This window comes from Diplotaxodon limnothrissa, linkage group LG6, assembly GCF_057381915.1.
Source record: "Diplotaxodon limnothrissa isolate DT_005_m linkage group LG6, D_limnothrissa_male_GT1.1, whole genome shotgun sequence".
Taxonomy (NCBI): Eukaryota; Metazoa; Chordata; class Actinopteri; order Cichliformes; family Cichlidae; genus Diplotaxodon; species Diplotaxodon limnothrissa.
Genome location: NC_140601.1, coordinates 6318583 through 6331168, shown reverse-complemented (window position 1 = coordinate 6331168; position 12586 = coordinate 6318583). Strand labels below are relative to the sequence as shown.

At 39.1% G+C, this 12586-nt stretch overlaps 1 protein-coding gene across 1 annotated transcript in view; it reads right to left on the bottom strand.

Moving 5' to 3' along the window:
* hoga1 (4-hydroxy-2-oxoglutarate aldolase 1) overlaps positions 1-8836 on the bottom strand; it is a 35789-nt gene extending 26953 nt beyond the window's left edge. The window contains exons 1-5 of the mRNA XM_085356750.1: positions 8795-8836; positions 8295-8572; positions 5903-6031; positions 4406-4533; positions 3285-3419 (exon numbers count right to left, since the gene is read on the bottom strand). Coding sequence (XP_085212876.1) covers positions 3285-3419; positions 4406-4533; positions 5903-6031; positions 8295-8508 — 606 coding nt within the window. The 5' untranslated portion in view covers positions 8509-8572; positions 8795-8836. The remainder of the gene's footprint in view (positions 1-3284; positions 3420-4405; positions 4534-5902; positions 6032-8294; positions 8573-8794) is intronic.
* Between the last annotated feature and the right edge of the window lie 3750 nt (positions 8837-12586).

The following is a 12586-nucleotide window of genomic DNA, read 5'->3' as shown; positions in this document are numbered from 1 at the left end:
AAGTGATGCGCCCATGTGCAGCAAGAAGGATGTAGAACGAATAGAAAATACTGAAAATACTCATGTAAACGGAGAACACAATCATGGATACAGTAGAACCCCGACTTACGAAATTAATTCGTAAGTTGAAAATTTTCGTAAGCTGAAGCACCCATCGTGCCTTTTGAGTGAACGATAGGCTATAGGCTAATTTCTAACTGCAACAACAATACGTCGTTCAAGTGGAACAGCGAAGCGCAAGTACGAAAGCCAAGGGGGTTGTCACATGATTCGGAAGGCATTCTGGGCATTGTAGGCATTCTGGGCTCAGCCAATCAGAGCCAGAGGATTTTGTTACACGGGCATTTTGCCGTAACACGGGCAGAAATATTGCCGTTAAGTCCCTTCGTAACTTGAATTTTTCGTTAAATGGGGTTCCACTGTACTTCTTTCAAACCCCATCTTTGTAAAATAAGGACTGTAAGAACGTAATATGTACAGAAAGATTAAGGCATCGAAAGATTGAATTTTAATAATACCTATAGGTGGTAAACATAGCTGTGTGTTCTGTGTCCATCGTTACAACGTAGATTTGCCACTAAAGCACAATTCATGTCAAGTTGAAGTTATCGCTTATCTGCGTCAGTTATATACATTTAAACAAAGAAGAGCTTTTTTTAAAATTTAAATTTTTACTCTTTTTTTCTTTCTTTAACGGTATCAGATTCATCTCAAGCTAAGAAGCTACTTCCTATCCCGAAGTGCACCCCCTTTGATTTATCAGCAATCACATGGTCACAAGGACTCAAGCAACTTTGATTGAATTTTAATGTAGAAACTTTGTGACTATCATCAGCTTTAAAGTTAAAGCTGTTGACAGTTCTATCTTAAATGTATTAAAAAAAACCATTAAACCCTCATCACATCCAGTTGTTACTTTTCTGACAGTACATAGTTTGAATTTCAGTGACAGCATGGCAAGATTCCATTTCAATCCATTAAACGTTTTTATAACTACAGATGAAAAGATTTGTTACGTCTCATTATGTCTTATTTGAGTGTCCATGGCTTCTTAAGACGTGACTTTAATTGCCTCCAACTCTCTCTTACTGGGATAAATAATAATATTGTTGTTTTAATTACTCCACTTAGAGGAGATAATTGTTTGGACTGCGCAGACAGGTTTGTCGTGCCAAGATAGCAATGACATCATACTGCTCAGTAGATTCACACATTTTGCGTACACAGGAGACACACAGACTCTTAGTAAAACACCCACTGTGTAGGCAGAAGGAATCAGATTAAAGAAGATGAAGTAAGATGAAATGAAACCTTAATAATGCCAGTGAGGGGATATGTGAAAGCAGTCAATAACTTAAGTACATGACAAGAATAACAGAAACTCTTCGAAAGAGTCGAGTGCCTTTTCAAACATTTAAATCAGATTTCAGATTGGCAATCAGGAAAGACTGTGAAATGTCTTAAGCAGGATTGAATTGGGCATCTGTGACTGAACAAACAAGCTACTAAACTACTAGATGTACTGAAACCTCGGGTTTTACCTTCAACATATTGTATTTATTTTCTTCCATCCTTCTCAGATCTGCTGTCAGTCATCAGCATCACTACATCTGCTTGAAAATGCAATTGCTGCAATCAAGCTGCTTCTAAAATAGAACTGAAAGAAAGTAATTAAAGAGCAATGATTTTATTCACTAATGACATCTCCAGGCCAAGTCTAAGAGCGCCTTTGAAGTAATACTTCACTCTAAAGGTTTGTTTGTGTTACGAAACACTTACTGCCAGTATGTTTATGTAGAAATCTTGGATACTTGTGCTTTATTTATTAGTTTACATAGTTTCGAGTTTCTGCTACTTACACTAGCATACACTATTGTTATAACAAATATACAGGACTGCTTTCTTCCATTTGTGCAATATCTCTGAAATTCTGTCTATCCTGTCTCAGAGTGACACTGAAAAACTAGTTCATGCATTTATTACTTCTCAATCCTCATGTGAATGCAGTGTTAAAATCCTGCTTTTTCCAACTGAGGCAACTGTCAAAGGTCAAGTCTCTTCTAGCCAAACTCAACCTTGAAACATTAATACATGAGTTTATAGCTTCTCGTCTCGATTACAATTTTAGACCCATCAGAGATGATTGTGCAGTGACTCAAATTTCCATTATAAATCCCTCCACATCAGTCAAGTGGACACACCTTTGGGGGGGGGGGGGGGGGGGGGGGGTTGGGAGAAACTGTCCCCTCCCTGTAAACCCTGGTCAAATTCTCTTTGAACACAAAATACAGAGGTTTAATGAGCTGAAACAATCTGTGCCAAATAACAAGAGCTGGCTCATGCATGCTCAGCAAATGTGTTTGTCTCTCAAGTTCTAAAAAATCTTTCTCCAACTTGTCTGCTTCCCTGAATCTGACCCATCACCCCTTGTTTTCTGTGTTTGTCCTCATCACGCCTACAACTGAGCAGGGCTGCTCTGTACTTGAACTACACCCACACTCCAGTCTCCCAGCGAGTGGACAAACATGTTATTTCCCAAATCAGAAATCCATTTGCAACTTCTTGCAAACACTTCCCACACAGACAAAACGGTATTAAGAGCTCGACAAGAGCAAACTGTCCTTTTTTTTCCCAGACGCGTAACCCTGCAATCAACCCTGCGGGATAAAACTACACACGCTTTAGTTTTAGGTTCTTCAGGAGTCTCCACTCTTTTCTCTTCTCTTTGCAGCAGTTAGATTACTGAAAAACAACAGGAACACCGTGCGCTGTCTGATTGCATAGTTGCACAAAATGCAAACTTTTTTCCACTTTGTTTGATTTTTCTGTCCAGATAAAATGCAGAGGATGGAAAAGAAAAACAAAAGTCAGATTAGTGCTGGTGAGGTCACTGGGGTTTAGGTGGTGTGGCTTACATCCTTTTCGACTGGAAATCACGACACTAGTTCTTGAAAGAAGCTTTTCTCCTCGCCAGTTTCACTCACTTTCCTGGCCAGGTAAAACGTGGCCTGGCTAAATCAATTTTATTCCCGACTTTTCAGAGTCTCATCTCATGAGATGTTGTCTGGTTCCGTCAGTTTATTATCAAGTATAATCTTGTAAAAGGAATTCAAATCAAATTACATGGAGATCTGTGGCTCTGCTAGATCAAGCAGCGTTGGAGTGGCTGCTTGACATACGCAGAGATACTGTTTCACTTGCATTGCGCTGATCGATTTCTTCATGACTCACAGACTACATTGAGAGAAAAAAAGAAGAAAAGCTTAAGTTTAAGTGTTTCTTACATCTCCCCCACTGTCTTTAACACCTAGGATGTTTGGGTGCTGAGAAAGCTCCACCACAGCATCCAGTGGCAGCTCCAGCCCCGTGTTTGCCGGCACGCTGTAGAGAACCACCGGCACCGGGCTGCTGTCCGCCAGCTGCAATAGAGAAAAAACAGAGGTGAGACCTCAAATAAAACACCTGTTGAAGGTTCCCAAACTTTCCCTGTCTTTTCTTCATTTACAGTGACTCGGATCAGGCTCAGACTATAAGAAGACAAATCCTGGTGGCCTGGCTGGCTGACATTCAACTATGTGCAACTATTAAAACTGCGATGGGCAAATAATGATCGCGAATCGTGGAAGCAACAGTGAGCAGGTACTGCAGTCAGAACTGCAGACCACCACACATAATCAATTAAACATTGTCTAGAGTGCAGTGTTGATACAGCTTCTGCCATGTTTGCATGCATGGAAAGATTCCTGAAAATGAAAACAGCTGGCTCTAATTATTCTGTGATAATCAGCACAGGTCCGATCACAAGTCTGAGGGTGAAAAACAAAGACACTTTATTCCTTGTTATCAAACTCCGGTTGGACTAGCAGCAAAATGAAAGAACACTCACACTAAAACTTCCTCCCACGTGGTGCTCATTTAATCTTCTTCTTTCATTATCTTCTAAAAACACTTTTTGTACTCGTAAATCTAACTGACGTCGAGCTCAGCAAAGCGTAGATAATATATATATATATAATGCAATATTTTAACCCAAAGGGCCGTACTGCTTTGTTGTAATAAACAGACACGCTTTACTTGAGAAGTGGAGAAATATTATTCTAATAGATTTTTTTAAACACAGAAGCTCCTCATAGAGAATTCTTAGAGTAACTCTGAAATCTGCATAATTTTCAGAATTAATAAGCACACACATTTATATAGTTGTTTTGACACACATGATCACATGGAAATATAATGAATTTTTGTTTTTGTATTCATCTCTGTTGCATCTTTTACCCTCCTCTGAGAGTGCTGCGGCACCTCGCTTTGGGAAGCACTGATTGTTCATCCTTTTTTTTTTAAAACACCAAATCAAGGCCTAACCCCAAATTTGCGTGGCACTCTGTTTTCGTGTGTTTGCGCTGACCTTTGTGAAGTGATGGATCAGTGCCCGGCTGTCCATCTTCCCCTTGTAGAAGCAGGGTGTTACCACAAGCACAGCGTCGGCTCCGGCTGCTGCCATCTTCTGCGTGAGCTGGATCGTGGCTCTGGTGGCTGAACAGGAAAAGGAGGAAAGGAAACAACTTCAACACAGACTTTCACTTTTGACTAATTTAATCAAGCAGAATCGCTAGATTCATGAACCTCCTCTGTGCTCTGCAATAGTTACATTTACATTATATTACCCCACCCCTCAGTCCACAGAATAATTGTCTGGCACGAAACTGGTCCATGACACAAAAAGCTCGGGGAGCACTGGAATAACCCGTTTTGTCTTTGCTTGCAGTATTTTATAGAAGCTTGACTGGGACAGTTCACGTAGTAAATGTGCCTGCAGAGTGTAACTGTAACATCTGATGTAAACACTGATTAGCCACAGCTGACAAACCACCTGCCAAATATCGTTTAGTTTACCCCTCTTGGCACCAAACCAGTGAAGGTATGAACGTGAGATCTCTGAGGATGTCCTGAGGCACTTGGATCCTGCGCATGCTTTGGGTCCTGTGGGTTGCAGGGTTCCTTGAGTCACTCCTGAGCAAACTGTCCCAGCCCATCGTACAGTAACCCCAGCTTTAATGTTGTTATGTTTGTATGTTACATTGTTTAATGTTGTGGCTGATCATATGTGAAGTAAGTGATGGAAAAAAGAAACCAGGAAGTTTTTACACAAGGAACGTAGGAAGGCTATGGAAGTAGAAGTTAATGCAGACTCTCGTCTCTCTGAGTGTTTATTATACGTTACAGAATGAACAGCCTATCAAACTCTTACAGACTCCATTTGACTCCAATTATCAGTCCATCAAGACCGGTGACACTGCTGCCTCTATAATAAGCTTCGAATCGCAGTCATTAAAATCCAGAATGGAAAACATAATGAGTCAATTTAAACTTTTAGCACTCGTCGTACAAAACTCTGTATTATTCACAAAATATTTCACTTGTACCGTTTCTTCTCCCTGAACGTGCGCAGATCAGAATGAAATTACACTCGATTAACAAAAAAAAATTTCTACATGTTTTTTTTATCATTTTGTGCCTTTCACAAAGAGCGTTTTCTGCAAAAATAATTAACTCTATTCACTTAGAAGAGGTCAGAGTTTAACTAGTTTAACAATTTTTTTAATGTTTTCCATTATAAATGCTACAATTTTCCATTTCAGTGGTCGCGATGCATTTGAGGGGCTTTGTTCACTGTATAAGCAAAGTTTGGAGAAGATAACCACACAGTGCGATCATTCTCTGTAATGAGCTTCAGTTCAGTGTCACTAATTGTTTTCTAAAAATGAAACTTCTTTTAACTGAATTGTGAATTATTTTAACAAAACATGAAGCTGGCTAATTATTGTGTTTACTTAATATTGTTTATCACTGAACCCTCCACTGTAAAGTTAAAGCCTGAGCTCAAAGAAGCTGAGAGACTTACATTCACAGCCTGATCCGGCTATCAGCAGCCTTCCCGCCGGCAGTGATTGTTTGACCGTCCTCACCACCTCCACCCGCTCCTCCACCGTCAGATAAGGATACTCACCATTGGAGCCCTGAACCACCAGGCCTGTAACAAGAAAACACATGATTTTTTATACTTGAGGTGTTTTTTGGGGGAAGGGGTTAGCTCTGTAAAGAAGCTTATATGATCTCAAAATGTATCAGCCATTTCTAGATGACCCACAGCTCCCTAAAAAACCCTAAAAATGTCAGACTTTTAACTGTGTTTGTCAGACTTTACACCCTTCTCATTTACAAAGACATTTGAAATCCTGCATACTTCAACAAAGTAAAAAAATAAACTGTTGTTAATATTCCTTTAAATAACAGAAAAGTTCCTCTTTTCTCCTAAGTTCACTAATCCACACAGAACTGTGTCTATAAAACAGTTTCAGAATTATGTTCCCTGATGTAAAACTGGGACAATTTTGAGTACCTCGTCATCTCCAAACATATTATTATAAAAACACTTCGGGAATGTTGAGAAATGTCTGGGACAACACTGAAAATGAATACTCGACCCCGTGATCTCTGGGGCCTCATTAAAAACATTCTGTCATGGAAGTCACTGCACGGGCCCAGGAACACTTCCAGAAATCACGCGTGCACAGTTTGCTGTTCCATCCACAAATGGAGATTAAAGCTCAATCATGCAAAGAAGAACCCACATGTGAGCATGATCCAGAAACACAGCCGTATTCTCTCTGAGTCAGAGCTAATTTAAAAAGGACTGAGGCAAGGTTAAAACAACAAAGTATTCGGTGGTCACACGAATCAAAATTCTTTTTGGAAAACACGGATGCCACATCCTCTGCACTAAAGAAGAGCGGGACCATGAGGCTTATTATCTGTGCTCAGTTCAAAAGCCTGAATCTCTGAAGGTTTGGGAATGCATCAGCGCTTATGGAATTCACAGCTTGCACTTCTGAAAAGACGCCATCCCTGCTGAAAGGCATGTCAGAATCAGAATCAGAAACTTTATTGTCATTGTCATGAGAACAACGAAATTAAGAATGGTCCCCGATCATTGCATCATCATGTACAGGTTTTAGAGCAACACATGCTCCCATCCACATGAAGAAGGCCTTGCATATTTCAGCAATACAATGCTAAACAGCATACTGCAGCACCACAGCACGGCTGGGTGCTGACGTGCCCTGCCTGCAGTCCACACTTTCCACCGATTGAAAACATTTGGCATGAAATGAAAAATATGACAAAGAAGACCCCAGATTGTGGTTCTGCCAGAATCTTCTATCAGCCAAGAATGTGACAACATTCGCCTGCAAAATTTGAGCAGCTGCTCTCCTCAGCTGGCCGACATCTACAGACGGTAGTTAAAAGCAGAGTGGATGCTACGCAGCGGTAAACAGGGCCACGTGCCCACTTTTTTTTAGATGTGTTGCAGCCATCAAATTCAAGATGAGTTCATATTTTTCTTAAACTGGTATATTTTCTCAGTTTAAACACTTTGTTTTCTGTGTTGTATGTGAATAAAATATACGTTTATTTATTTTATTAAGAAAATCATCCAGCTATTATTTACATTTTACAAACTAATCCAACTTTTTTCTGGAATTGGGGTTGTATCCTCTCTTTCCTCTGTGCCAACATTAGAGCGAGCAGCCTCTTGTCTTATTGCCCAAGTAATAACTGACATGTAGGGCAGATAGAGAAGCTCTCGGCTTCTGTCTGTCAGACATAATATCAGTATTATATTATATATTATATTATATAAAAAACATAATATCAGTATTATATTATATATTATATAATATTATATAAAAAACATAATATCAGTATTATATATATAATATTATATAAAAAACATAATATCAGTATTATGTGTAGGTTTGCTATTTGCCAATTTCATTATAATTAATTATCATTTAATTATTGATAAAATAAATGTTCTGGTCAATGAAGAATAATCATGTAGAACGATCATTTAGTGAACAACAGTAACATGTTGTGGAAGCAGAAGTGCAAATATTTCCTGCTGTGGACGGAAAGTAAAACTCAGGAGCAGGTAACGAGCACCAGGGGGCGACAAATCCAAATCAGGCCCTTTACGTTTTTGCCTCAGTGCTGAACTTTGTCCTGTGTGTCTCGTCCCTAAGCAAATACAGACATTATCCATGGATGTCAGACTGCGGCGCATGCAGCAGTGCAAACAGTATGCAGCTGGTGTTTTACGCTCCAAGCTCAACTATGGCTTCATAATGTTCTGAGCTGTGTAAATAAAATCGACCTTATGCGCATCAATGACCTCTTTGTTATTCACACAACTGTTTTTGATAACTTTGACTTTTGCGTGCCTCGGGCCTGACCTTTAAATGGGATCTTGGCGTATTTCTGCAGGTTTTCCTCCAGTTTCTGATAGTCTACATCCTCCTTGGCGGTGAACGGGGTGGCAATAGGCGGATAAATCCCGCTGAGGTCCAGCCTGGCAGCTGTTGTGTGGCTCTGGGTTCGTTTCCATGCTCTGTGGTGAGCTACCCTGCACAGGTAGTTCAGACTTCTCCAAGCCCGGACGCACTGCATTTGTAATTCGGACACAGAGTGACTGGGGTGCTCGCTGGCGGTGTGCTGGGACTCTGTGCAGCTGCTGCAACCGAGAACAGTTAATCACTAACCTGCTTCTTCAAATATTGACCACAAATAAGTAATTTCTAAATCCCCAATCTCAACCCTAAACACCTCTATCTCACAACAGTGGGACACCTAAATTGCGTAAAACGGTTTTGTGATAATTTTACAACAACGTCCACATGACTGAAACCATTAACTACTTTAGAATCAGTTTTAAAAGAACGGTAACACGATTTACATGGACTCTCGCGGAAGTTCAATACACAGCCACTGATCCACAGCTCAGCCCAGGATCAATAAGGGATCATCAACCACAAGCAAGTTTTGAAATAAACGCAAAAGGGTAATTACGACCGATCATGTTGTGGCCAAGAAAATAAATAAACAAATAAATTAAAGTAAATTAAAAAAAAAAAAGAAAAAAATAATAGTCTTTTAAACTTTTATTTCAATATTTCTTGTGGAAGGCTGACAGTTGTGGCCTGTGTAATCCCTTTAGTATGATGCATAAGAGGGGAAACATAAACATGCTTACAGAAAGATGCTTATTTGATACTTTTACTGAAACTGGGATTTAGATGTTTTTGTCAAACATTAACTGGTTAAAACTGACAATCGTTTAATAACCATAAATGAACAAAAAAAAGCACAATAGACTCAAATCCAGTTTCTCCTCTCTCCAAAATCACTGCTTGATGTATTAATTAAGCAATCATAAAAATAAGCACATCTCAACAGAGGTCATTATAGTTCACTAAAACTAAATTCAAAACTAAAACTGGAAGTGGAAAAAAACACGTTAGTTAATTACAATAAAAAAAATCATTTAAAAAAAACTCCTAAAAACAATTGAAAGGAAAACTAACTAAAATAAAATCAAAATACAGTTATATTTGGTTTATTTTAATTAGAACTTGCCTCAATACGCTTTGGTGGACGTGCTTATTGAGTTTCTACGAGACTCTGTGAGTCAGCTGCCTTCAGAAAGTTATTTGTTTTTATTGTAATACCTGTACTGATTTTCACAATTATTGCCACCGATGTATGTAATAAAAAAAAACGAACTAAAATGAAAATGAAACACGTGAAAACATAAAGGAAAATCCACTCTGGAAACTAACTGAAACTAAACAGAATTAAAAACAAAAAGTCGAAATGAAATAATAAAGAGAAGCGGAAAATACAAAACTGTAATAAGACTGATCCTGACATTCGCTCTTCTATTGTTGAACATTTCCAGTCAGCAAACGTCACACAACAGACAAATAAAAAGTAACAAGAGGAACCATTGGGGCATTTTTATGGACTGTATATTAATCGCTATAGCAAAGCTTATATGAGATGCCACTCAAAGTGATCTGATTCAGCTTTGAGCGACGCAGATCCGACACGTTACTGTCTGTGCTGGTGGATGTGACGAATACCCCCAGATTCTGATAGCCTTTACACTTCTGCCACCTTGTGGAAAAAACAACTTATTACGTTCAATTTACAAAATTGACCAAATCATAACATTCTCTGCGGTTCTTTCCATTAATTACCTTTGATTTATACCAGATGGTATAAACATGCTGTCTAGATGCTCCCAGTTAACTGAAACTACAGAGTGAATCTTGGAGTGGACAAAAAAGACCCCCTTTAAAATGAAAAAGAAAAAAAAATGAAGCCAAAATGCAGACACAGTGTGAGAAAATCTGTGTCTGCCCTTACTGCTTCCATGGAAAGAAGGACAATAAGTATCAGCCAGGTGCAGAAGGTTCATTCAGCTATGTGTTAACATGATGTCTGGGAGGAAAGACATTAGCAATGATTAGACAACCAGTTGTTGCCGCCATTCAATCTCAGAAGGTCATCCAACCAATTTGAAGTCCATCATTCTAGTGAGAGAGGTTATTCAAACACTAAAAACAGGATGGGATGTGCCTGCAAACTGGCCCCAGTGTCAGACCATGCAGTGGTCAGAGAAATTACAACAACAACAAAATAGCTGCATTATTTACTCTGTATTTCTCAGTTATCATGTTTAATATTAAAGTTCATGACATTACAGGTAAAGAGACTGAATTAGTTTGGCTTGTTTGAAAGAGAGGTCTCGTCTCTCTAAATAGAAAATCACTCAGTTTAGGTTTGAACAAACCACTAGACTAGTGGAACAATGTCCTTTTGGACCACTGAGACTAAAATAGAGATTTTTCATTGTAAGGCACAAACACACAACACATCTACAGTCAAGCACAATGGAGGAAGGTTGATGATTTGGCTTGTTTTGAAGCCACAGGACGTGGGGACCTTGCAGTCACTGAGTTGACTATGAACTTGTGTCAAAGTATTCTAGAGTCATATGTGAGGCCATCTGTCCAACTGACTCAGGGTTTATGTTATGGACTGTTTTTATCAGGTGGGATTATATTCTAAGTTGGGTTATACTCTCTGAGTGGTTTATGTTTGATTTTCTTGTACTTTTGTGTTCTCGTTTGATCATTTAGTTTTCTGTTAGCTTCTTAGTCATTCTTTCATCATGTTTAGTGTGTTTCTGTTTGCCTTCAACCTCACGTGTCCTTTCATCTGTTTCCCTGTCATGTCTCTTGTTTCCTGTTTTATTTTGATAGTCATTTGTCCTGTATTCAGGGTATTCAGTTTTGCATCCTCACTGTCTTGTTATGTCTAATTAGTCCCCGCCTGTTTCCCATCCCCTGCTTGTCCTGCTTGTGTATTTAAGTCTTCAGTCTTCGTCTGTTTGTTCTTTTGTTTGTTTCTTCTTATGTTTGTGTACTTCGTTGTTAGTTTGTTTTTCCAAAAAAAGCTGCTGCTTTCAGTCAAGTTTTTGTCTTGGAGTCCTGTGTTTGGATCCAACCCCTGCCTGCCACACAGCTCAACATGACACCAAAAGCTAAGGCCCAGTCTACAACAGGACAATGATCTCAAGCACAGCAGCAAATCAACAGAACAGGCAAAAAAAGGAACGAATAAAGCTGTTGCAATGGACGAGTCAAAGTCCAAACCTCGAGGGGCCTTAATTCCCCCACAGTAATGTGACAGACTGATAAAGTCTGATTACTTTTGGTATTTTTTGTCATCCATTGTTGTTTTTATTTCCATGTAGAAACTACAATTAATAAAATAATAAGCAATAATAGCAGTGTTTCAAAATCGGCCCACGCTGAAAGCTGTTGAACCAACTTTTGTTAGCACCTTTTAGCCCGTGAGGTCTGTCATCATCACTGCTGATCATTACTCTAACGCTCACCCAAAACAAACAAACTAAAAAGGTTGTTTGTTTTGTAATAGACTAAACACTGAAACTTGGGTGTGTTGTTGTTCTTTTGCTGTGATGTTCTGTTTTGCTGTTTGATCCCATTATTTTCACTGAAAAGCACATAGTGATAGTGCAGACAATGGGCTTGTTTTAAGGCAGCAGTTTAGGGAGTAATCGTTATTATTTCAGGAATCAGGGAACTAGCTAACACAGAGTCAAGGTGCATGATATGGGCTTCTGCTTGCTCAACAGTCCTGAGTATTCTTTATATTTTTCATTTCATTACAGAAGGTTCAATATTGTCTTGCTGAAATATGTAAGGCCTCACCTGCAAATGACATCATCCGGATTGGAGAAAATCTTGCTCTACAACTTGTTTAAGTCTTTTAGCATTCATCTCCAGGTGTGTATGCTGTGAATTCCAGTCATTTCCAGACATGAATGCATTCCCATAGTATCAGAGATGGTCCCTCTCTGCTTGCAGAGTATCCATGTTTTCCAAACAAAAGGAATTTTAAATTTCAATGTGTCAGACCACAGAACAGTTTTACAATTTAGCTCAGTCTTTTTGGAATCACTGGGTTTCTGGCTTCTTGGAGCTTTGGGTGGCATTTGTGAATAGCACAACGAACTGTGTCCACAGAGAGTCATTTCTGGATATTTTCCTGACTTCCATGACAGAACCATGTCCATTTTTAAAGCAGTGCTGTCTTATGACCTGGAGATCACAGCCAATTAATACTGATTTTCAGTCTTTTCCTTTGCACAGAGATC